This window comes from Buteo buteo, chromosome 6, assembly GCF_964188355.1.
Source record: "Buteo buteo chromosome 6, bButBut1.hap1.1, whole genome shotgun sequence".
NCBI lineage: Eukaryota > Metazoa > Chordata > Aves > Accipitriformes > Accipitridae > Buteo > Buteo buteo.
Window position 1 is genome coordinate 40,284,337 of NC_134176.1, and position 23,262 is coordinate 40,307,598.

The 23,262-nt window shown below is 49.1% G+C and overlaps 1 protein-coding gene and 1 long non-coding RNA gene across 3 annotated transcripts in view; one reads left to right on the plus strand and one right to left on the minus strand.

Annotated features, from left to right (window-relative positions):
• Positions 1-11,665, plus strand: part of RGS6 (regulator of G protein signaling 6) — a 285,362-nt gene extending 273,697 nt beyond the window's left edge. Inside the window, exon 17 of one of the 2 annotated variants that reach the window (XM_075030563.1) lies at positions 7,870-7,977. In XM_075030563.1, coding sequence (XP_074886664.1) covers positions 7,870-7,881 — 12 coding nt within the window. In that variant the 3' untranslated portion in view covers positions 7,882-7,977. Of the gene's footprint in view, positions 1-7,869; positions 7,978-11,484 lie in introns of those variants that run through there. The other variant, XM_075030562.1, reaches the window with a different exon arrangement.
• A 3,615-nt stretch (positions 11,666-15,280) lies between these two features.
• On the minus strand, positions 15,281-20,834 carry LOC142032205 (uncharacterized). Its single transcript, XR_012650777.1, has 3 exons — positions 20,423-20,834; positions 19,190-19,505; positions 15,281-16,255 (listed from the first exon to the last, which is right to left on the minus strand). It is a non-coding gene; the product is annotated as an uncharacterized LOC142032205 (long non-coding RNA).
• Positions 20,835-23,262: the final 2,428 nt, after the last annotated feature.

The following is a 23,262-nucleotide window of genomic DNA, read 5'->3' on the forward strand; positions in this document are numbered from 1 at the left end:
TTTTTGCACCAAATCTTTCTGGAAGCCAGGTGCTATCTGGTCCACATTAAGCAGGACACTGACAGCAAGATTTGCCAGGAGAATTTTCACTGCGGTGATGGTTCACCTTTTACTTCCAGGTCCTTTCAAAGTATCAGCTGATTCCTTTGTGCAGTGGCCAAGAAGGGGCTTGTGCCCGCTGCCGGTCAGGTCCTCCTGTAGCGAAGGGCATGGTTTGCAGTGCCTCCCTGTCTGGGTTCCCCTTGGAGCAAGGGGACGTCTGTCTGACCCAACGCCCAATGTGCCGGACATCCTCATCCTCCTCAGCTTACCTGCCTGAAGTCTGCAGCTGCGGCGTCAGCGTGCGTCTCATGGCAGCCCCCCACCGCAGCTCGGGCAGCAGCCGTGCGGTCCCGGGACCGAACATCGTGGTCATCACTCATCTGGTGAACACCGAAGGGCCACGTCTGCGTCACGGAGCAGATCGCTACACGACACGCATCGCCCAGCACTGCTGGAGCAGAGGGGCAGCAGATTTCTTTTCTCCCCTGTTGAGGTTTTGAAGGGTCCTCAAAAATAGGTGGGCAGCACAGTGGTAGGATAGACATCACGGTCCTTGACCCCTTCGGCCCTATGCTGGGCTCCTGTGCCGTGAAATCACAGGTAGGAAGCCAGACTGGCTCTTCCATGCTCTCCGTGGGGACCCTGGGGAGGGGTCGGTCTCAGGGAGTTGCAGATCTGACAGTCTAGTGCATCGGAGCACTTACTAATCCACCTCGTTTAAAAAATGATGGCACTGCGCATGGTGGCAGGTTTATCTTATTACAATTTTCCTTTTGAATACAGCAAGGATTGACATTATGAAAGCAGAGTTAGCCTGTCTTCTCTCCCAAGTGAAGATAAATGGTATCATAAAAATCAGACATCATGTATCATATATGTTATAAATAATACCTGGTATTGAGGTAATAACTTAATTTTTAAGACACACATACACACAAATCCATATATCTACATCTCTCTCTTCTGTCATATTTGATCATCTTACTAATTAAAAGGAGCCTGCTATACTATTTTTAGCCATGCAGTCTCAGCCTAGCTGTTTAAACCACTGTAGTTTCCCATCTGCTTTAGAAATGATTTAATAATCAGATAGACAGAAGCTTAGTTCTCATAAGCTGAGGTGATCCTTCAGGGCCAAGAGTAGAATGAAAATCTATTTTAATGAGTACATTTAAGGAAACCACTGCTGCTTTTGTCTCACAAAGGCAGCCACCAAGTCTCTGCCTAACTTGTGCTGGTGGCCATTTACATTTAATAAAGGGGGAAACAGGAGGAAGTTCCCTTGTTGCATCTTGCAGCATCTTAAGTACTGTCTCTAAAAGCAACGGTTACTCCAGCAATAACAGGGAACAAACCTATGGATACCAGCCTCGGCAGGTAACTTAGATAAGCCTGGGCCATGATACTCAGACCTGAATTCAAATTTTCCTCAAATTGCTATATTCTAAGGAAGTAATTTCCCCTGTAAGAAAACTGGTGTTAAAGTTTCCGACTCAATATCGAGGTGGTGACCCAATGCTGAGAAGATTTTATTCCCAGCTGACACTTCTTTTAAGAACAAAAGGCATGCACACATGTACAGCTTTTGAGAGGATCAGAGTTCTCAGTCTTTGTGTTTTAAAGGACAAGAGAGTGGCCAGACCATCGTTTATTCAGAATTTTTACAACTTCTGTCTGAATCAACTGATGTGGCACACTGTTAGTTGTTACGTTCCTGGACTGAAAAAGCTCTTTACCTGAAGAAGGTAAAGAAGCACTTGTGGATCTCTTCCACTGCCTGAGGACAGAGGGAAGAGTTGCACAACCTGGGAGAAGCGAGAGGCGTTTGCTGGCCGGAGCCCCTTGTGAACCTCAGCCCAAGCCATGGCAGGACCTGGCAGCTCCAGGCAAAACCAACAGCCTCGGGCAGAGAGCGCTGCACAGGCCTGGGGGGGCGAGGATGCAAGTGCCAGACTTTGGCTGGATGTTGGAATCTGGGGGAGATCCCTTTCCCTGTGTTTTCCCTGCCTCCTTCCTCAAGCCACGGTGGTCCAGCACAGAGTATGCGGAGGCGTGATGCGCACAGGCCTGCCGTGGCTGCCTACAGCCTGCGCTTGCACCTGATAAGCTACAGGCTGTACTTTATCTTTCATTGTTACAGTCTGTAAGTAGTGTAATACTTAACGGGAAAAGGAGCCCTCCTCTTAAGTCCTAGAGGAAATGTGAGTATGTAGTGAGACTAAAAGACTTGGGAGATTTATGCTAAAGTCAGCGTAGTAGAAGACATCAGACACAGGGAGGAGATGTGGTGTGAAATGTATCAAGGAGTCGGGTATGAAGAAGCAGGGAGCTTTTCCAAGTGGTAAATTCAACTTGGTGCAGAAGGAGAATAAGGTGAAGGAAGAGGTAGTCTGTGTTCAAGCTGCGTGGGAAGTAGACTGTAGATTAAGAATATAAGAATGAATTTTCTAATGAGCTTTCTTTAAAGACTCCTGGGCGTTATGGATGGAACATTTTATACGGGACAGCAAGTCAATGAAGACTGAAGATTGTCTCCGTTCCCAGGCATAGGTGAATAACTGAATTGTCAGACTGGCCCAGCTTCATTAACCACAGGAGACAGAGCTGCAGTAAGCAGAAGGCAGAAGCTGGTAAGCAGGAGCTGCTGTAGCCCTTGCGTTAGCAGCAGCGGGGTGGTTTTGTGTTCTCATCCAGAAGCATTGCAGGCAAAGTCCCATATTACATCCTTAATGACAGTGGAGCCAATGTCCCACCTTGGTTTCTCATGCAAGGATGACTTTTCCAGGAACAAGAATAGGACTGGAGATCTTACATTTGATATAGTTGTCCTGCTCACTGGCCAGGACGCTTTCTCTCTGGAGCCTAAAACACCCTCCTCCTCCTTGCAGTGGAGCAAACTGGCATTTTCATGGTAGCATTTCCTCTGCTTTAGTGTTCTGGTAACTTTTGGCTGTTTTGTACTAGGAACTAACCTTGGCTCAGGACTGTGAGTGCATCCCAATTCAGTACCCAGTGAGACCCAAAGTTCCACGTTTAATTTCAGTTCCACGTGTATCTATCAATTTTCATTATACAGCTATGAAAGCCTTAGTGTCTACCCTGCCTGCCTGCCCCTTCCTAGATGCTGTCAGCAGTCTTCTCTTCCAGCTCCCTGTTGTTACCCTTGTTCTTCCCTGCTGCCACTTTCCCATCTTACTGATCCTCAGCTTCATCCCTTGGCCACTGGTACTGCCTGGTGCTAGTTTTTATGTCCTCTCAGTTTCTCCGCTGTTGGATCAGAGCCCAAGTCGCACTCTAACTGGCCTGGTCCTATTCTTAATTCACGAGTATTGTGTCACACGCATGAAACGTGTTGATGGGATCTTATCTTTCTCAGGTGAACTGTGTGGTATTTTGCACAGCTGTGTGTCACTGTGATGTATTACAAGTACTAACCATGATCACAGTGAAGGAGGCATAAGGCTGGAGGAAGAATTGCTGCCTGATATCATCAGGGCTCTCTTTTTAACTGGTTCCTTGATAATCTAATAGAACTGTTATATACTTACCAGCTTTCCCACTTTTTCACTTTCCCAGCTCTACCAGCCTGCATAAATAGATAACAGCATTCAAGGGTGTGGAAAGTATTCATGACCTGCAATATAATCAAGACAATTGTTTAAGCCATTATAGGTAGAGAGTAGTGGTGGAAAAACTGGAAAGTATAAAAAGGTGATGCACTGGGATGCTGGTGAAGCGGGTATAGGTATAGACAGCTAGAAGGGAAGGATATAGGAATGGATGCCAAAGTCTCTTAGGTTTGGCACCAAGAAAAGACATCTGGAAAAAGGGTTATTTTTATCTTTGGAAGATGCTTTACTTAAAAAAAAAACATGTTTGCTCCACTACTCCAGTGATTACCAAATACTGGCTTTTACTGGGAAAAAGGTACTTGCATTATGTAGGTGATGGAAAGCATCAGAATGTACCTGAAGCATGAGGGGGTCCAGTCAACATTTGCAACCTGTCATCTGATTGTTCTCATGTGCAATAACTAGGCAGTGCCGGTACCGAACACTGCGGAGGACTGGGTGCATGGCCTGTACAGTGCATGTATTGTCTGGTTGCCGCATGCTTGAATACGTTGCACCTATTCTGGGTATCGGCGTAGTACCTTACCTGGAAAATGTCTGCACCGTGTAGGCTTACACTGCACGCTCGTCAGTTTGGTAAGCGGTGGGTTGCATGTGTTGCATGTGTGCTGCGTAGTCTGTTCTGTGTACCGGGGCTCCTTTAAAAGATAAGTATTCATCGTTTCTAGTGGATAAGTTACTCTTCACTTCCCTTCCTACAAACACTGCTGTGTAGTGCTGCTGGCGCAGAATGGCAGCTGCCTTTCGCCCCCGAGGTCGCTACCTTCCAGCGGTGGGTGAGTGATCCCTGTGTGTACGGTTTGTTAAGTGCTTTGGGATCCTTCTGGATGAAAGGCACTCAGTGGAGCTCAGGATATACTTACTATTCATTTACTGTCTTTTATTCCAGCCACATACAAACTCTGGAAGATAAAAGTTGGTACCTTCCCACTAGAGACAGGTCTAGCTGCAGATACCAAACCAGGAACCTAGCAGGGTGTTTTGGGGGGAGGGCAGGCTTAGTACCTGCTGTGATTTCAGCCAAGCTTATTCTGATACTCCAGAGGGGTTTGATATTTCAGTGGTGTTTGTGTTTTCCTCTGACTGTGCAAGGTATTTACATATCTGGTTCCCAGTCCCACTGAAGGCAGTTAAACAAACCGAATTCATTGCACACAAAGGAAAGAACAGAATCGCACCCTGCCTGAGAGCTAGACCAGCAACATGCAGTATGGTTTGAAAAAACACTCCTCTACACCATTGTATACTGGCTGCAGCGATCCCTCGGTGCCTCCGTCTTCTCATTTTTTTGTCGGAGGGAGGGATGGGCCCTGGATCCGCAGCCCGAGGCTGCCCACCTGGCAGGGCTGTGCTGCAGAGCCCTCCTTCAGCACGGTAAGTTTAAGCTGTCCGTAGGCTGCTTCAGCTAATGCCAAAATTGGCTCAGACACATTCTCAGATACAAGCAGCCCAGACTGCTCCACAGCAGGAGAGGATCGTCCTCACGGTTCTGGTGGGATGGTAGAGGAGAGCTCCAACCGTTCTGAAGCTGTTCTAGGAGTGAGTGAGTTCGGGGCTTGTGTCAGCTCCTGGTTTGTGCCGTATGCAGTGGTGCGCTGGTATTTCTCAAAGCAAAATGCAATGCCTCGCTTAGGAAGCACGGGAAATCCTCACAAAATAAAATGGGTATGGATGATACTGATTTTAATTGGACTGCAGCTCTGAACTGTTCCCATAGTGATATAAGCTGGAAGAGAAAGAAAGCAGTACCAAATGTAGGCACCTAACCCATGGTTGCTCAGCTTCACTGTGGTCAGCAGTAATGGTGAGAAGCTCCGGTAACTTGTCAGTTGAGCCTTACAAGAGGAGTGGGGCCCACTCTGCAGGAGTTTGGGGTAACTCGTGAGACTGTGCTGGTGAGAATGGGTGAGCACCCTGCCTGCTGGGAGCAGCTGCTCCCCTGCTTACCCTCTACAGCCACTTTGCAGCTCCTGTTTTCAGTCTGTGTCAGCGTGTAATTGGTGGCATTGTCCACCACATTTTGTGTGCTAATTACGTTATATATGTTCATAGTTTACGTGTCTGTGTTTATTTTGTGTTGAACTAAGTTATTTTCCTTTATTGTTTATGTTTTTAACTCTGTTTCTTATTTAACATCATTAATTTATGTTACTTTATCTTATGTTTGCAATGTATCTTTTCATGAAAAAAATCTAATAAAAAGAATATTTTTAAAATTACACAAAAATAAAATTTCCCCAAGATCTGCAGTGTAATATAACATTGAAAACCAATGCTAGGGCCCTCGCAATCTCTTTCTTCAGAAGTAAAGTTTGGTGGCAGGACATTGTCTGCCCACTGCCAAAGTTCTTGTAGTACATTAGCTAAAACGTAGGAAATCTGAGCTGTGCCTGTCACCATGTGAAAAAACTCAAATTCAGGCTGATGGAAGTAGGGTTTGCTCATCTCCAGTGGAGATGCAGATATATCCTAGTCCTCTGCTGGGGCTCTTACAGAGGGACAGGGCAACACTACTTCCCAGGAGATGGCTTCTCCTCCAGGAAGGTGATGCTTCTGGCTAGAGCAGATTGAGCAACAGGCTGGGAAAAGGACAGCCCTGAGCACAAAAGAGGGATAGAAAGCAAGAAGTGGAGTCAGCTATAGCAGACAAAGCCCTAATCTGGTGGGTGGAGAGCGTGGAGGTGAACAGTCAGCATGAAAGCGCGTTGGTCTGTCTTGACGTGGCAAAAAGGGGAGCCTGTGCTGCCATACCAGAAGCTGCCCACGTGCTTCATCTTCCCCGTCGCTGCAGCCACAAAGCTCCCTATGGGATAAATCCTGCCTGGGTGTTCAGGTAAGTTGTTGACGGCGTGCATGGGAGTGCTGGCTCGTGCATGCTGGTGGTGGTGAATGTCTGCATGCTAGATACACGAACCGCACTCTCTGCTGGGCAGAGCACGTTAACATTGTGTGAAACCACAGGTGCTGGACAAAACTGAACTTTCTGTTTTAAATTATTTTTAAAAGTTAGTTCACAGCCTTTGCGTTCTCTCCCAACTATGCAAAGTGCTAGTTTGGCTAGATCAAAGCAAAGAACAAGATGGAAAATCAGGTGGCTCATACAGGAGGTTTGAAAAGAGTGCTGTCTCCTTTTTGTGTCAAAGCCCATACATATTTTTTTTTTCTTCTCACTTGGCTTCTTGCCTACATTAAATTGCTGAATTCTGCTTCATTAAAATAATTGCTAATTGCATTTTACACTTTAGTTTAGTAGCTGCTCAGCAAAGGCTCAGCCATCAAAGATGCTAAGCATCTTCTGTGACCTACAGGTTAATCTTCACTTCACTGGGCCTCAGTGAGAGCCCTGAAGGTCTGGTCCTCTGCCTGACGTGTAGCCAAGCAGTAGGGTGGGCCACATACTTGGAAGTCAGATTCTGGGGGGCAGTTCCCCAGAATTCCCTGACATTTTTCTTAGGTTCCTCCAAATTCAGATTTTACACTGCCTCTAGAAACTGAGGCTCCTGTCATGACAGTGTTCAGGGGTAAAAACAAAATCATGCAGTCGGCTGCCCAGAGAGAACCGGACATTACCTGTACCAAGGTGCGGTGAAGCTGCACGTCATCCTTGCCTGAAAGCTGTGTTACAGCTCAGCTGCTTGCAGGGAATGAGTGAAAAGAAAGCCTTCCTGCATCCAACAAGACACACAACATATGCCCTACAACATATGCCCTACTACTTGTGCTATGCTGTTTGAGTGACAACAGTCTGGGTTTTTAATTGTCGTAACCCTAATTAGTAGTGACAAATATTTTGCAATGGGAGGACTGGGGATTTCTTTATAAGCTTTAGACTCTGTGTAAAAAAGTTTATTCCTTACATCCACTCTAATCTTGCCTTAAGTTATTCAACATATGTGTACGACAGGGTAAAAGCAGCACTGTAGTGTGCTAAGCTTGAAATCGTATGCTTTCCAAATCCCCTGCCAGCACAGCTTAAATGAAATTTCTCCTGGAAGTAAGGCAGGAGTTGTTGACATTTTCTTTCAGTGGGGAAAGGAGAGGTAGAAATGTGCGGGTGGCCACTGGTTTCACACTAAACAAAGACGTGTGGAAGGAAAAAAATTGTTTATTTTGGTTGAACATTCTTAAAGAAACTAAGTGTTCTTTGTGCCAAACTTTCACATCGTAATAATCCAAAACTTCCTCACTCCGTCAGAGATCTCCCTGAGGGAATCCCGGCTGAGTGTCAGATGAGACCCGACATGACCTCTTGGGCCTGAACTTTCTTGGCATGTATTGCACCCAACTACGAACTGATTTAGCCACCTCCCGCTTCTCAGAGCAGCCTTTCACCTGACTCAGGCGCTCACGCCACGCGAGCCTCAAGGATCGCCAAAAACACAGGGGTGCACCTCACCTCTGCTCTCTCGAGGTGGACATGGGCCACCCTCGCCTGGTCACCCCGGCGCCTTTTTTCCGGGTGCAGGAAAGCAGTGAGGCTAAGGCGTCGCATGGCATGGCCATGGGCACCCTCCCAGCGAGCAGGGGCGGCTGGGTTTGGGGGGACAGGCCGGGGGTCCTGGGGAGAGCGCCGGCCGTCTGGGGAGGGAGCCGCTGCGCCATCCCGAAGGAGCTGTGGGGTGTGCTACGCTTCGGCTTTTATCAGCCCGCTAGCACAAACCTTTTGTGTCTCCCGCTGGATTTTGTGCCCAAGAAGCCCCGGAGGGCTAAACCTGAAACAGAGATGCCATGGGCTAGCCCCTCAACTGGTGTAAATCGGCAGCAGTTCCGTGAAAGCCACTGAGTCTTGTTGATTTACCTCAGCAAGTGGATTCCATCCAGCATTTCCACCTGTGACACAACGTTTTGCTCCCTTGTTGTTCATTTTAGTACCAGGAAACAGATACCAGTTTTCCTAATGAAATGCAGTTTTTTCCTGATCGTCTTTATTTTAATGAGGATGTCTAAGATGAGAGAATCCCAAACCGAACGCCTGCATCCCACCCACCTCCAGCCCACAGATGTTCGTATCGCTCAGACCCACGCCGTGAGGCTGACGCTTGTCTCTGCATCGGGTTGAAACAAAAGCCCCTGCATCAGTACGCCTGTAGTTGGGGGCCACTTCGGTACCAAAGCTGAACGTTACACTTACTTACACCCCAGCGCTCTTGCCTGTAGCCAAAAATTTCACAGCATTAATCCCTCTGTGCTATTCCAGGGATCCCTTCACCATCTGTCTTGTCACAGAGGTGGACACAACAGCCGAGCAGCCGACATTACTGCCTGCTTCTCGCCGTCTTAAAACAGAGCTTCTCGCACCCATCTGTTTGCCCGTCCCCATGCGCGAGGCTGTTCGGCACCTCACGCTTCCCTGGCGCAGTTTATCCTCCCGGACAGCTGGGCTCCGCGCTGGGGACTCATCCCAGCCTGCGGGCGGGATGTTTGCGGCAGAGCCAGCCACTGGGTCTGGGTTCCTGGGCCAACACCTTTCCCCTGAGGTGGGGGAGCTGCAGATGGAGCCCACGGTTTGGCCCCGACAGCGAGCAGTTGCCACTGGGAAAGCCGTGAGCGAAGTTTTGCTCTGCGCAAACCACAGCCATCGTCTCTGTTTCCGACCTGCCACCTTCTCCAGGGCGGCCTTTCTGCCAGCTGCCCCCTCCCCTCGGTCCGGCCCGGCACTGGAATTTCCCCCTTCCTGCTTTGAACACGTGCACGTTGAAATTGGGGCTGGATGTGGAACAGCGTTTGCTCCTCACCCTCACTGGACCCTGACGCAAGGAGCTGGCGTACCCCCAAGGCGCCTGCCTGCGAGAAGATAACGATGAAATGCGTGTTGCAGATTAGTTAAGAGTCTGACTGAATAGTCATTATACAAACCCAAGGCTTATGAGGGTTTTTTTTTTTTCCTAAGGAAGTATCCAAATATAGGCAAACTGACATATTTTTTTTTTTCTAAAACCAGCTGTGCTATTCTTCCAGAAATTAACATCCACATCTTTACCACCTTCTTCCTATAAATGGGATTCAGGAACTGGTAATTCCTTAGCACTCTTTCTCCGGTATGCCTTACTGGCAGCACACTGACAGCCGCGGTTGCAGCCCTGCGGGCGCTGCCGTGTCTCCCCGCAGAAGACTTGGCCACCTCCTGGGGTAGCACTGGGCCGAGCTTCCCAGAAGTGCATTTAAAAATAATAATAATAATAATCAAGAATTTTATTTATAGTGAAAGAAAGCACACATGCCTTAAATGGCAGCGGTGCTGGCATGTGTGCGGAGCTCTGGGAGGGAGCTGGTCCTTCCCAAGCCATGCCTGGGGTGTGAGCTCCTCTGTAGAGACAGACAAGCCACAGAACTGTGACCGTGACTCTCTCGTCCCGGGCAGGACAGTCTGAATGACAACAGTGTTCCCGGCAGCCGACTGCTGATATACAGAAAGTGGCCAGATTAGGCTATGTGTGTTTGTGCAGCTGAGCAAATTATTTGGTAAAAGGTACCCATCTGAGTAATGAAATGAGGCTTCTGTAGGGACCTGTTACCTCCTCCTGGAAGAGCCCTAAATGGGAAGAGATTAGTAATCAAAGGGAGGGGGAGTGTTTCTTTTTTCTTAGAGTGTTAACTTGTTAAAGAAGGCTTATTTCAAATGAACTGCTAAAATTTACATTTCAAATTTTCCTACATTTTGCACATACTTGTTTTCACAGTATAATCTGTTTATCTTGCTCTTTTTGTGGCTTTCTTTCAAACAGCAATTAGTAGGACTTTCTATTGCAAAGGAAGTCTTGGCTAAATATAGTAACATAGAGGAGGTTGTTTAAGAGCTGCTAGGTATTCCACAGCTCTCTGGTATTCCCTGGATGTATATTTCAACCAAGACTTTTTTTTTTTTTTTCCCCCCCAAGAAAAACATAATTTTTCAAGAGGAAAGCTCACCAAAGAAACACAGCAACTGGTGCAATACACCAAAAAAACACAGCAACTGGTGCAATACCTGAAACGGTTTTTCACTTGTTACATCAGTAATTAGAAAGCCTTCAGTATCCCCTATCGGGATGTACCCTTCCTACTGTCTGCAAATGGAGAAGGCCGGCTGCTCCTGAAAGCAGGGGCTGCATGTCCTACGCGGGTGAAGGGATTCAGTCGTGCAGGTGACCTTCTCCCTGGTCCTTGGTCCTGCCAGTCGGCAGGAAAGCTCATGCGGATGCCGGCAGCGCCCCAGCAAGGCTGCCACGGCCACGCGCCTGGGGTGGGCGGCAGGGCAGGGACAGGCTAAGCTATTTCTGAAATCACTTTTTTGCCTAGATCTGTTTCTGATGGACACTGTGCAGGTGATGCTGGCTCACAGGCTGCCAGAGGGACATCCCAGCTGTCACTGCAGCCTTGGTTTTGCAGCCCTTCCCGACCTGGGGTAGCATTCCGGATGGGAGCCGTGGCCTGGCGCCGGCAGGACGGCTCCGGGCAGGACGAGTAGCAGCGAGTGTAGGACAGGGCTTTGCTTTCACCAGTTAACCAGTTTCTCCATGTAACTGGAGAAAGGAAACATCTTCACGAGACAGCGTCCCGGGGCACAGCCTTGAGCGATAGCCACCTGGACATCACTAGCCCCAACCCCTCCTTGCCAAACCACCCGCCTGGGGCAAAACCGCAGGAACCCAAAATTCTGGGGGCACGCTCACCCCCCCCCCGCCTGCCTCCCTGTCGGCAGGGCCAGGGTGGGCAGCCCTGCACCCCGTGCCGGGGGAAGGCCCCTGCCCCTCACTCGCAGCCAAACCATCCCGCAGCATCACTCACGCCTCCGGGTCTCTTCTGTCTGTCTGTCTGTCCCTCCCTCCAGGGAAAATCTCTGGCGAGCAAGCGCCTCACGGGCCTGATGCAGTCCTCCTGACGGCTTCAGCCGACCGCCCCGTGGGAGAGACACCGGGGACCGCTGCCGGGGATGGGGCATTTCGGGGAGAGTGGGTCCCTGCGGGGGAGAGAGCCTGAACGAGCACAAGCGGAGAGCCACGCACCGGGGGAGCACCTCTCTTCACAGTTTACATCAACACTTTCCTACCTGCGCAGCTTTGTAAGGACGCGGAGCTCTGCACGGGTTCTTTGTTTCCAACCGGGGTTTGGAGGAGCACGCTTCACCGTATGCAGAAGGCCAACGAGGGAAGGGCTTGCTGTCCTGTTATTTAATGAAACAGACCCAACTGCAACTTAGAGAAAGAAGAGCTGAAAGACGTCAGTGTTTTTCCTTCATCTCTTCTCTCCCTGGCACAAACATGGCTGTAATAGATGGCACGGCAATCTCACTTGCTCCCTTTCTCGTGGCCGTCTGAATCCAATGAAATATCTGCTGGAAGCTGCTTCTCCTTCTCACAAAATCTCAAATGCATTTCTCCTGCAGACTCATTGACTTTAACTTTGTTTTTCTTTCCTATGTCTCTCCTCCTTTAAAGCAATGGGAAAAAAAGGCACTATTGAAGTTCATCACTCACCGTCCTTCCAATAGCATGTAGCATGTCCAGAGATGATGGCCAGATCCTCAGCTGAAGTCAGGAGAGCATGGGTGGTTTTCATCACCTGAGGATCTGCCCCATTGAGTCAGACTCTGATCCTGGTGCAAATCCTCCGATGTTGGCGGAATCGCTCTGCATGTGCGTGTAGTGCAAATGTGATCAGACTCTGCCTGATGCTCAAAAAGTCATGTTTTAGATGTGTAACGCACACACAAACACACGCATACATGCGCGGTACTTAAAAGTGAGTTGTTTTATATTGTATTTGATTTTCTATTTATTTAAGGTTTTGCATACTTACTCAATGATGGATGTTCAAGCTTTACTCCAAGTAGATAGATAGAATTGGACTCCGACTCCAATCACAGAGGGCCAAAATCTGCTCATGTGTATACAGGGAAAGGCAACTCTGATGTGGGCACGTGTCAAAATTCAGTCTACAGTGAGGAGGGCAATTGATGGTGATGGGACTGGCAGAAGCAGTGCGTGAATGGGCAGAGTGCTGGGTGCCAGGTAACCCTTCCTAAACAGCAACGCACCCAGCTGTGATATAATGCTCAGATAACTGACTCCACTGAGAAGCACCATTGTAAGAGTGAAATTATAGCACAGGAGGAAATGAGCTTCCACTAAAACTCATCTGACCTACAGCCCATGAATACAACTGCAGGAGATGACTCAGTAGCTTGTTTCAGGCTGTTGGGAGTATGGAATTTAGGATGAGGACAGAACTGAAGTGACTTTAATTAAAAAACCCACGTATACTAGCTGCAGATAGGAAAATGGACTGCATTCACATACAGTACGTTGCCTATACAGGAAAATTTCAAGAATCAGTTGACTTAGTGCCACAAAACCTCCTGTATTTTGCAAGCAGTTCAGATCTGAAGCATATGTAAAAATGGACATTTCTTGGTCTTCTTCACTCATGCCAAGGCAAATTGGCTTTTTGTGCAGGTGGTAGAAATTGCTATATGGCTACAAGTCTGCATTCCTACCTAGGCAAAACCATCTAGCTAAGTAGACAGCTGGCTATTGATAATACTCACTTCTGAGGCAAGTATTATTCTAATATCTAAGGCCTATGAATGCACAAAATCAGGCCAGCATAGATTCTGTCAGAAAAAAGGACCTTCCCTCTTTACCCATGACATTTCTTATTTTGATACCCCTTTTTTTTTTTTTTTTTTCTCCAGAAAACTCCTATGATCGATTTTACCTAAGGTCCATAGGACCCTCTACAGCTGCATGAATGTACAGTAGAATACTGAGTATGATATTCGTTCTTTACACACGCCTATTTCCATAAACAGCCTGCTGTCTGAGGTCTTTAGACCAAATGCATCCTACACATACATGACACGCAAGAGAGTTCCAGGACTGCAGAACCATCATGGATGTGCCTGGATATTCATGTGGTGTCCTGCCACTGAAGGGGACATTTGGTCCCCTCCAAATTGTCACTTAGCTGTCCTTGCAGGACCCATTTGTCCTCTGTTGCCCATCCAGCCAAAGGGTCCCCTCGGGTAATAGCGGGTCTTCGTGTAAGAGGCCTGGTTGTCCATTCATGCGCATTCATACGTGTCCCCTTACGTCATCCCTAGGAAAATGCAAAGCCTGGCTCTTCTCAGAGCCTTGTTGACGGTGTTTTCATCTGTGTCATTGCCAAGCGTCGCTGGAGCTCTGTAAACCAACAGCTGCTCACACCCCAACCTACTCCACTGCCGGTGCTGCCCAGCCTGTAGGCTGAGGCATTTCCCACGGGAGGTCTGTCCTGTGAACCCCCGAACTGCTCTGCAGAGCACTGCTGAATTGCATAAAACGTGAAATTCTGGTGTATAGCAAGGAGCAGAGGTGGCTAGGTGTTACCAGGGGGTCTCTGCTTTGCAGTGAGTTCCTGACACTGGACAGGTCTTCTCCGGGGGAAGGATGGGGCAGCTCCACGGAGATACTCCTCAGTGTCCTGCAGCACGGGGGCACACGTGGGCAGGACTGAAGGATGCTGGCGGGTGCACGGGACAGGTGGAATTTGGGTTATGGTCTGTGCAGGGAGCAGCAATGCCGGACTTTAACTTGGAGATGTGCTGCTGCCCCGCTGCTCCCTTCCTGCAGGACGGTCGTGTTGGCTGCCACAGTGTTTTGCCTGTGGGGAATATGCTGTGTTTGAACAGTTGAGTGCATGGAGGGAATTTTTACAGACACAGAGAGCATGCATATGGGCGTACATCAGGGGGCCTGGATGCTGAACAGCTTGCCATTTAAATGCACACTCGTGCAAGCTAATCTGCTCAGTAATGGCTAGCTGAGCGGACAGAGCTGCATATTCTCTGGAGAGAAGAAAGCTCTGCTCCTCATTTCCTGACTAAATTTCTCTAAAACAAACATGAGAGTAGACAAGACCTCCCCCTGGGAACACGTATGACCTGCTCCTCACGTGTCTTTTACTTCACATATGATGATACTAACATGTAATTACTTCCACATGAACCGCATCCTTCAATTACTGCTTTTTAATGACATTGCTTTTTCCAAGTGATGCTACTCTTGTACACTCACCGGTATCCCATTGAGTGTTGCAAGCAGTAATCTGCTGCTTTATAAGCATCCCATGTCTTCCAACTACCTCATCGTCCTGAAGATGAGTTAGGAAATCAGCTTTCCACCTCTATTTATGTTCTAAATGGCATTGTTTCAAGGAAAGGCAGTCTGGAAAGCTTTTATGATGTCCATGCTGTGCAAGCAAGCTACAAAGCTTCCCATACTTACAGGGCGATGGCTGTGAAATATGGCTGTACACTGTTACTTGGATAATAGAGTATCCAGAGCATTTGTGGCTATTGTGGTACAACAGCACCAGGACAAGCACTAGGAAGGTTCGACAAGACTGTGCAGACAGCGTTAGGCTAAAGCAAATGGATTAATGTACTCTCAGTATAACTCAGCGCTAAGATCCCATAGAGTACTGTAATAAAATGGTAGCAGGGCAGCCATAAAAAGTGGCAGTAAGCTGACATAATAATACCAGGATAAATGTAGCAATAAGGTAACACAGGCCGCTGCAGTAAAGTAGCATTTTGATAATGCAGCAATAAGACACAACAGGACGCTGCAGTAAATTAGTTTGGGGAATAAGGCAGTAATAATGGTGTGTGCGGACAAATGGTGGTACATTTGTATCAGGTACTGCAGCAATAAAGATAACACAAGGTGTCCTAGTAATAAGTTACTACAGTAACAACACCACGATGCACTGTAAAGTTATATCAGGATGCTTCCATGCTGCAGTCAAATCCTACAAGAGGTGGTAGCGAGACAATGAAGACAAAATATGCCCCATTTCGGACTGCAAAACGTGAGTCAGTTTTCTGCACGGTAACCCAAATTCTGGAATGATCTCAGCAATACCAATCCTGTCACTCCCCGCTTTCAAGGAAGCTGAGGCAAGAGCGTTCCCCCATCCAGTCTATTATTTTGGTCTGAAAATACAAAATTGAGTCATTGTCTCTTCAGTCAAATCGTCACAGACTGTGGTGAAGTTCTTCGGTTAGTCCTCACTCAGGTGAAACCCCAGTGATTTCAGCGAGTCCTTTGCCTTGGAAAGGATTTGGCTCTCTCATCTTCTGGCATGGGTGATGCTTTTAGCCTACAATTATTTCTGTTTCGGGGTGGGGGAAGGGGAACCCAGGTACAGAACATCTGACTGTACTGGTCTGTTTCCTGAAATGCACAAATAAATTGAGCATCCTGGAAAAGTCAAAGCAATAAGGTCCAAATCTGTTCTGTCTGTCATGCACACATGCGCACGTGAATAATCCCGCTGGAATCAGTGCGAGTCCTGGTTGCATCCATGGGCAGGGCTTGGCCTAACCCTGTTCTCAGTGTCTCCAGCTGCGTGACCAAAGCAGTGTGTCTTCTCAAGTTTTATTTTTCTTTATATTATCTCCTTTCCTGCTTTTCCATTATTTTTTTTTAAGTTAACCTCACCTCTGTATGAAATGTCCTTAGAAAAAGTCAGTTTGCCATAAGACAATATGCAGCACGGTGGGCGAAGAATAGATGTGTCCACTTGCTGTCTTTGTACCCTTTAGTGGAGGGTAAAGCATTCTGGAAAATAATCAGCAACCACTGTTACAGTCAATAATCATCAGGCATAAGGGTTAGTCAAAGCATCTATGTCAACAGCAAGGCTTGAATGGAGTGTGTGTGCTAGATAACAAGATGGTCTCCTGGGAAAAGGATGTAAATAGGGCACCACTGCAGACTCATGACTAGCAGGAGCAGCTCACAGCTTGCTCTGGCTCCTTCAGCCAGTCCCAACAGATGATAGGAATTTTCTGCCACATCTTTCTGACCCTTTGCACCACAGCTCTGCAATCTCTTTATGTGGCTTCCTCTGTCTCTGGCTGACTGTGCTCTGTTCAAGTTTTGAGCAGTGCTCTGATACGCCTTGGCTTGGCTCTTGCCTTAAACTCCTTGCCTTGCTCTTACTGTGGTTTAATGATTAAGCAGGATTATTAAAGTAGAGCTCACAGTAGGGTAAGATAGGCTGGGTTATCACGATTTCGTCGTTTAAGCTGTGAGCAATTTTGCAGCTTCTCAACACTGTTTATAACCTGAGACGGAGAACAAGCGAGGCGGCTGCTCAGCAGAACAGTGAGCTGGTGAACAATACGCTATCTTCATGCCCATACGTACTTTGAACTTACTGGTGAGGAGAAATGCTTTGTAGTGAGAAAAGTAATCTCACGGCAGGAGAGAGTCAGACCTGATCAACTTTTTCATGTGATACAGATTTTGCTTTGCCAGCCCCTAGCATCTGCAAAGCTCACAGCTAAGAGCCAGCAACCTTCTAATCTTGCTGCTAAGCATTTGGAAACAAGCTTTTCAAAGGCTGTCTTTACACGGCAACGCTATTACTTGAAGCTTTTTAATGTGAATTTATGGCTATTGCCACAAGTGTCAGTGTGGTTGCCCTCTCGCATTTGCAATAGGAAACTGCGGATTCACCCCATGCAGAGGGTGGATGTTAGTGAGCAGAATTTAGGGAGCAGTTTGCAGGCTTGGGGCTCAAACGAGTCACACGTGAAGGAGCCTAATGCTGTTTGAGCTGGTCAAAAGTGCCCAGGTCATCCACACGGGGTTGACAGCAATGACACTGGATTTACCAGTGCATTCCTGCCTGGGGGCCCAGAAGATACCCTGAAACATCTCGTGTGGCAGAGGACAACTCTCTGTGGGCAATGGCATTGATCCCTGAATATTGCTATCTGTCAGCAGAGATACTAAGCTGAGCTTCTCTCATCTTTGGGGCCTTAAACCGTGCCATCTTTCCATAAATAGTAGGCAACAGCCAGTCCCCAGCAGCACCTTCTATGGGTGGACTAGGAAATCCTTGTCTGGAATGAGATTTCAGGAGTGATTGTCCCCTTTTGGGTCCTTGTCAAGATTTCTCACATCCATCTATGTGCAGGTTATTCCCACATGCTGCATAGCTTCATAGCCCAGCACTGTGGGTGTCTGATCCTTGTCATAATTCAGCGTGAGCCTGATGCCACGTGGATTAAGGCACACCAGATAAAAAATTCAAGCAATGCTTTAGACAACACATCATTTCCCCTAAAAGCATCTGGGATTCTGAAGTGCCACACTCTGCTCTGCAGAGGTCATTTGGGGCCAAGCACAGAAAAAAAAATAAATTAAAATGAGGCACTGTGGGGTTTTCCTCTACAAGGAAAAAGATCTGAAGGGCCTCCTACCCCCGTGGTGCGATCGAAGGCATCCAGACCAGGGCAGCACGTTGTGTCCGTGGGGATTTGCCCAACACCAGAGGCTCACCCCTTCTCTCCAGGGCCACATCGTCCCCACGCTGGCAGAGGGCGAGCCCTGGGGGAGAGGTGGAGGGGAGTCCCGGGGGGGGAAACACACACACGGGGAGGCGAGGGGCTGTGGTGGCCCTTGGACGAGGAGCACGAAGGTGGGCGGAGGTGAACTCCCCGAGGGTACCCGGGGTCTGCGCCTCCCTGCTGGGGGGGGCCATGAAGCAGCGTCCCCTCGCATGAACCCGCTGCCCACCGCCCTCCCGGCGCAGCGGGACCGCGTCGCTGCCGCTGACTCTTTTTATTTTTGGCCTCGCACAGGCACGCAAGAAGCCGCTCAGGATTTCGACTTCGGACACCGGCAGGGCTGGGAGCCAGCTGGCCGGGGACAGGCCGCAGCTGCGCCCGCTGCAGGGAGCGCCCGGCTGGGGGCTGCCGGGGCTGCGGGGGGGACTTAACCCTTCCCAGGGCACCTTCCAAGCTTCGGCGAACACCGAAAACGAAGGCTTCGCTCCGGGCTTGGAAGCTCGGTCAAAGGCCGGGGCGGCGCGGGGAGGGGGGTGTTGAAGGCACCTGGTTCCCCTCAGCCTGCATCCGCGCTGCTGTCACATCACGGCTCTCCTCTGTGGCCCTCAGCCCTTCCCCTGGCACCAGCGCCCTGGGAAGGCTCTGCTCCCCCCCCCAAACTAGCCGGGAAGCAGCCTGTCTTGAAGCTGGGTGAGCTGCCTCACCGGCGAGCAAGACCTGCGGCTGAGCGCAGCTCTCAGCTTTGAAGGGCCCCAGAGCCCGAGAGGCGTTTGCAGCCCAAGCTCTCCTCTTCACGATCAGCCCATGCACGCCTGTGCAAGGGAAGCTGCAGAGCTACGAGGCCTGACCGCCAGCGATCCCGCTCCGAGGGCTGTGCCGCTTCCCAGACCTGCCTGTGATCCCCACCACCATGCCCAGCCACAGCAGCTTGGGGCCACCGGGCTGAAGGGAGTTACGCTTTCGCCCTTCAGAGCATCTGGTTTTGTGTGCCGTTTGTCTCTGCAGGACTTGTAACCTTTGCTGGTTTGGAAGCAAGGGACCAGTACAGGCCAGGGAAATGCTACCTGCATCCACTAGACCCCCCCGCTTAGCACTCACAAGAGGCCATCTTTAACATCTTGGGAGTCAGACTGAGAGAATTGCCATGTGCAGTCCTTTGTCCTGCAGGACAGGCTTAATTGCTTTGTTTATTTACCTTCAAGCCATCCTGCAGCTCTGCTCATCAGAGCATCGGTGCTCCTCCGTGTGTCGTGCTGGCAGCACACGGCATCGCTGTTACGCTGGATCTTCCCCACGTCCCGTTGCTTCAGCACCTGCACGTCTCAGCTGCCTTTCCCCCTCGTCACTCTTCACTCTTCTTTTCTCTGACCCCGCTCTTAGAGAGGCTGGTCCGTGCAGCTCATGAAGGGCTTGTCAAACTGACGTTTCCCAGCTGAAGAATCAGTCTCTTCACTAAAAGAAACGCTCCTCAAGGGCTGCCACATGCCAGGCTACTGAGCTCTATATCTGCTCTGCAATCTCAAAAACAGGGGGAGGGGGATGTGTACACAGGTTTGGACTCACCCTTCTTTGAATCTCAGCCCCACAGCACAACTTGGCCCACGAGCCGGACTGGCACATCCCGAGCTCAGGCAGTGGCGGCACCTTGCTAAAAGCAAGTTGCAGCATTTGCCTGCGCACTGTGTTGAGGACTGCTTGGCCATTCTGTCACCTCCGGGACAGCTGAAATCTCTGACACCATCTTCTATATGTGTGTCTGTCAGTGCAGCTGCGTATTTGTTTACACAGGCGGCAGCGGGGAAGGCCTCAAGTCCTTCCCTCAGTGGATGGCTGATACCAGATGTTAGATCCTCCATGCTGGGGCACAGACAGATTTTGGGCGTGGTCCGGCCAATTCGAGCTAACTAGAGCTTTCCGCAGTCTAGAAAATGCTTGTCTTGCCAGGACCCTCAGCCAGCCCTGCTCATACACACACCCCCAACACATGGGAAAAACCCCATCTTTCTGCGCGCAGTGTGATGGATCATCTGCTGTGGGCCACCTGCAAACTGCAAGCCCTGTCCTGTATCCAAATTCCTAAGCTTCTGCATGTCGTGCATTTCGGGTGGGTAGCTACCCTACCCAAAATGCCTGGCCTCCTGTGATGGCCTCCCTCTGGACACAGAGACGCTCTGCCGTGATGCCGAACTCCTCTGCTGCACCCTGCCTCCCCCTCTGCAAAACAGCCCTCTCAGCCAAAGCTGGGCAGAGCTTAGCTGCCTTCTGTCTAATTAGAGAGTTGTCAGAGCCTTATGGAAAGCAGCACAGCAAAACACAGGCTTCTAAATTGTGGAAGCAATGGCAAGAGCAGTGCTAGAGTTACCTGCACCAAAAAGGAAATGAAATTGGTTGTGTGGGCTTTCTCTTTCTCACCTTGGGTATTACTGACCTGATGAATATGGTGGCAATTTCGCATCACTGTAGCAGTGGTTTGTGTATGACCTTTGGATTCATCTGCCAGGGATTTGAAGTCTCTAGTGGGTCGCAGGAATGATGTGCCCTGGCTGCAGGTGAAGGGACCTGGATCAGCGTCCTTCCCTTGGCTCCCTGCCTGGCCGTCGGGGCATCGCTGCAGCCCACTCCCGTGGGACTTGGCCTTCCCCCTACCCCCAACTTCCTCTTCTAATGAAGCAAGCAGTTCCCAGAAAACAGTCGAGTTACTATATTAAGGTGATCCTGCCCTCAGTGTCTCTTTGTTTCTGCGGAGTCTTAAGCAAATCAAGTTGCAGAGTATACACAGAGCACCATAGTCCCCGTGTCAGACGAAAGGACAGTCCAAAAGGAGAGAGAGGGCAAGAGAGAAAGCTCTGTGTTTGCATTCATCTCTGACATGATGGATTCCCCCTTCCTGGAAGCAGCCTTGGCATAAATAAAGCCAGTAAAGGCTTTTGTGCAAGAACTCCCTTCACTACCAATAGTCATGGAGTCATAGATAATAAAAGACCTGGCAGCTCATCTTGCATTGCTCCCTGTAATCAGCAGGATTTTCCCTACTGAATATTCACCAAGGCTGCTTTATCTAGCACGCCTCTGCAATCTCCAGGGATGGGACCTTAGCAAATGCCCTCAGGAACACATTTTTCCATACTTGAAGCATTCTTACTGGAAGGAAAAAAACAAATGTCTGATATACGAAATAAAAAGCCATCTCTCAGTAAGTTTAAAAACAGTGAGAGCCATCTGTAGGCCACAAATAGCAAAGGTGTTCAGCACTGTAGATTTTTTTCCCCAAGTCGTTCCCTTTATGTATCTTTTTACATTACCTTGAGTTTATTGCACTTTGCATCAACATCCACTCTCCATTGTGACACAGCGTAGATATTTGTAGACTATCATGTCTCTTTTCAGCCTTATCCCCATCTCGGACTATAATGGCTGAGGCTCTTCTCATATGCCAGTTTCTCAAAGATTGCTATCAACTTTGCTGCCTTTCTCTTTCTTTAAAAGATCACTCAGGAAAACCATAACAATGTGAAGACAGAAGGGCTGTGCTCATCCATATGGCACAATTACCCAGTCATTTGCGTAAGTGAGGTATCGCCCTGGCATCATGCTCTTTGTGGCAAACTACACGCATGTGTCACACATGTTGTGGTGTAACATATTTGTTAAATCTATTTATTGCACATCTTTGACCACTTTACCTACCTTCATCCCACACTGCCATCTGTTCTGTGGCTACCACCCCCCCATCCACTCTCCTGAGTACCTATGGAGGGCTGCCAGGAAAATGGTTCCTCCTTTTCTTGCCAAATTTGGAATTTCAGTTGCAAATTTACCCTAGCAAGAGTGCCAAGGGGAGACAGAGTCAATGCCAAACCCGCTCCAGCTTTCCTGTTGGGCACATTTTCAATTCTGTCACAGTAGCTGAAAAGGAGAGCTGACTCCCATCAGAAAGGGGTCGTACCCAACACTGCAAGAAGAATCAGCAGTTGTGCCCAGTCCAGGAAGAGCAGATCGTCAAAGGCTTTAAAACCATAATATCTGTAGGATCAGAAAATAATTCTGTTAGTGACATGCATGACATTCTCAAAACTCTGCACATTTGTCCTCACAGAAACTAACACACCTGACTGCAATGAGTGAAGGTCTTTTTGAAAACAGTTCCAATAAAATGTGTTAAAACCCCCCAGATCACTCCTGGAATCGTTTTTGCACAAACCGGGCTTGCGTAATATCCGCAGAGCTTTTTTGTTTGCATGTAATACAACCATCCTGCAGTCATGTTAGAGAAAGCTTTATGCAACACTGTACCATCATGCTCGGTCGACACATACATATGTTCAAGCAGGTATTTTCAAAGTCAAGTAGGGCTTTCTATGCACAAGTTCCCCATAAAATAAGGCAAATGTGTTTTCTCCTATAGTATACCCTGCAGGTGCTCTTCTCTGGGGATAACACATACTCCCCTCAGTGCTGTACTAACACTGCAGCCAGGCATGAGGCATCGTTGAGATTACCAGCCTGCTCCCAGTGACTCATCCCAGCTGAGCGTTTGTGTGGGAGTGCACTTGATCCAATTTGCTCATTCTCCTGACAGACCACAGGAGCACCCGCTGCAGTGGGGTCTCTGCCGGCGATATGTACGGCAACGGGAGCAGAGTTTGACCTGGTTCAACGGGCTTCATCTCAGCAGGGCAGAAGTAGGGGCTCCGCTTAGGCTGATGGAAGAGCCCCATGGGAGAGGAGGTCGAGAAAGAGGTCCCAGCGAGCCCTCTTCCCACTCTATCTGTCCCCATCCGTGGAGGCAAGGACCCAGTTGATGATCTGGTGACTCAGAAGGTCCTTTGATCTTCCTGGCCTGCTGCCCTCCCACCATCTCAGCTCCCCTGAGGCTGCAGAGCTCCTGTGCACGTAAATCTTGGCCATCACCTCCTGCCTCTCCAGCATGCTTGGATGATGGCCTGGAATACAGCATCTTGTCTTTAAGATCGCACTTGCGTCAGGGACGCAATTTGTGATTGTCATAGCCGGGGATGTCATCATCCATGCTAGGCTCATTACCACTCCACAACGGCGACGACGGGAGACTTGAAAACGCAGGCGGAGCACAAGGTGTCAGCCTCAAAGACGCTGAAGGCACCGTGTCTCTGCCCCGGCCACATCCTGCGAGGTCCCGTACGGGGTGACACACCTCCCTCCAGGGCCAGGTGGGGACAGGCGCTGCTTGCACCTCGCAGCCGGGCTGCTTTGAGGTTTTTACAGGGAACTTCAAAGCACGGTGCAGAC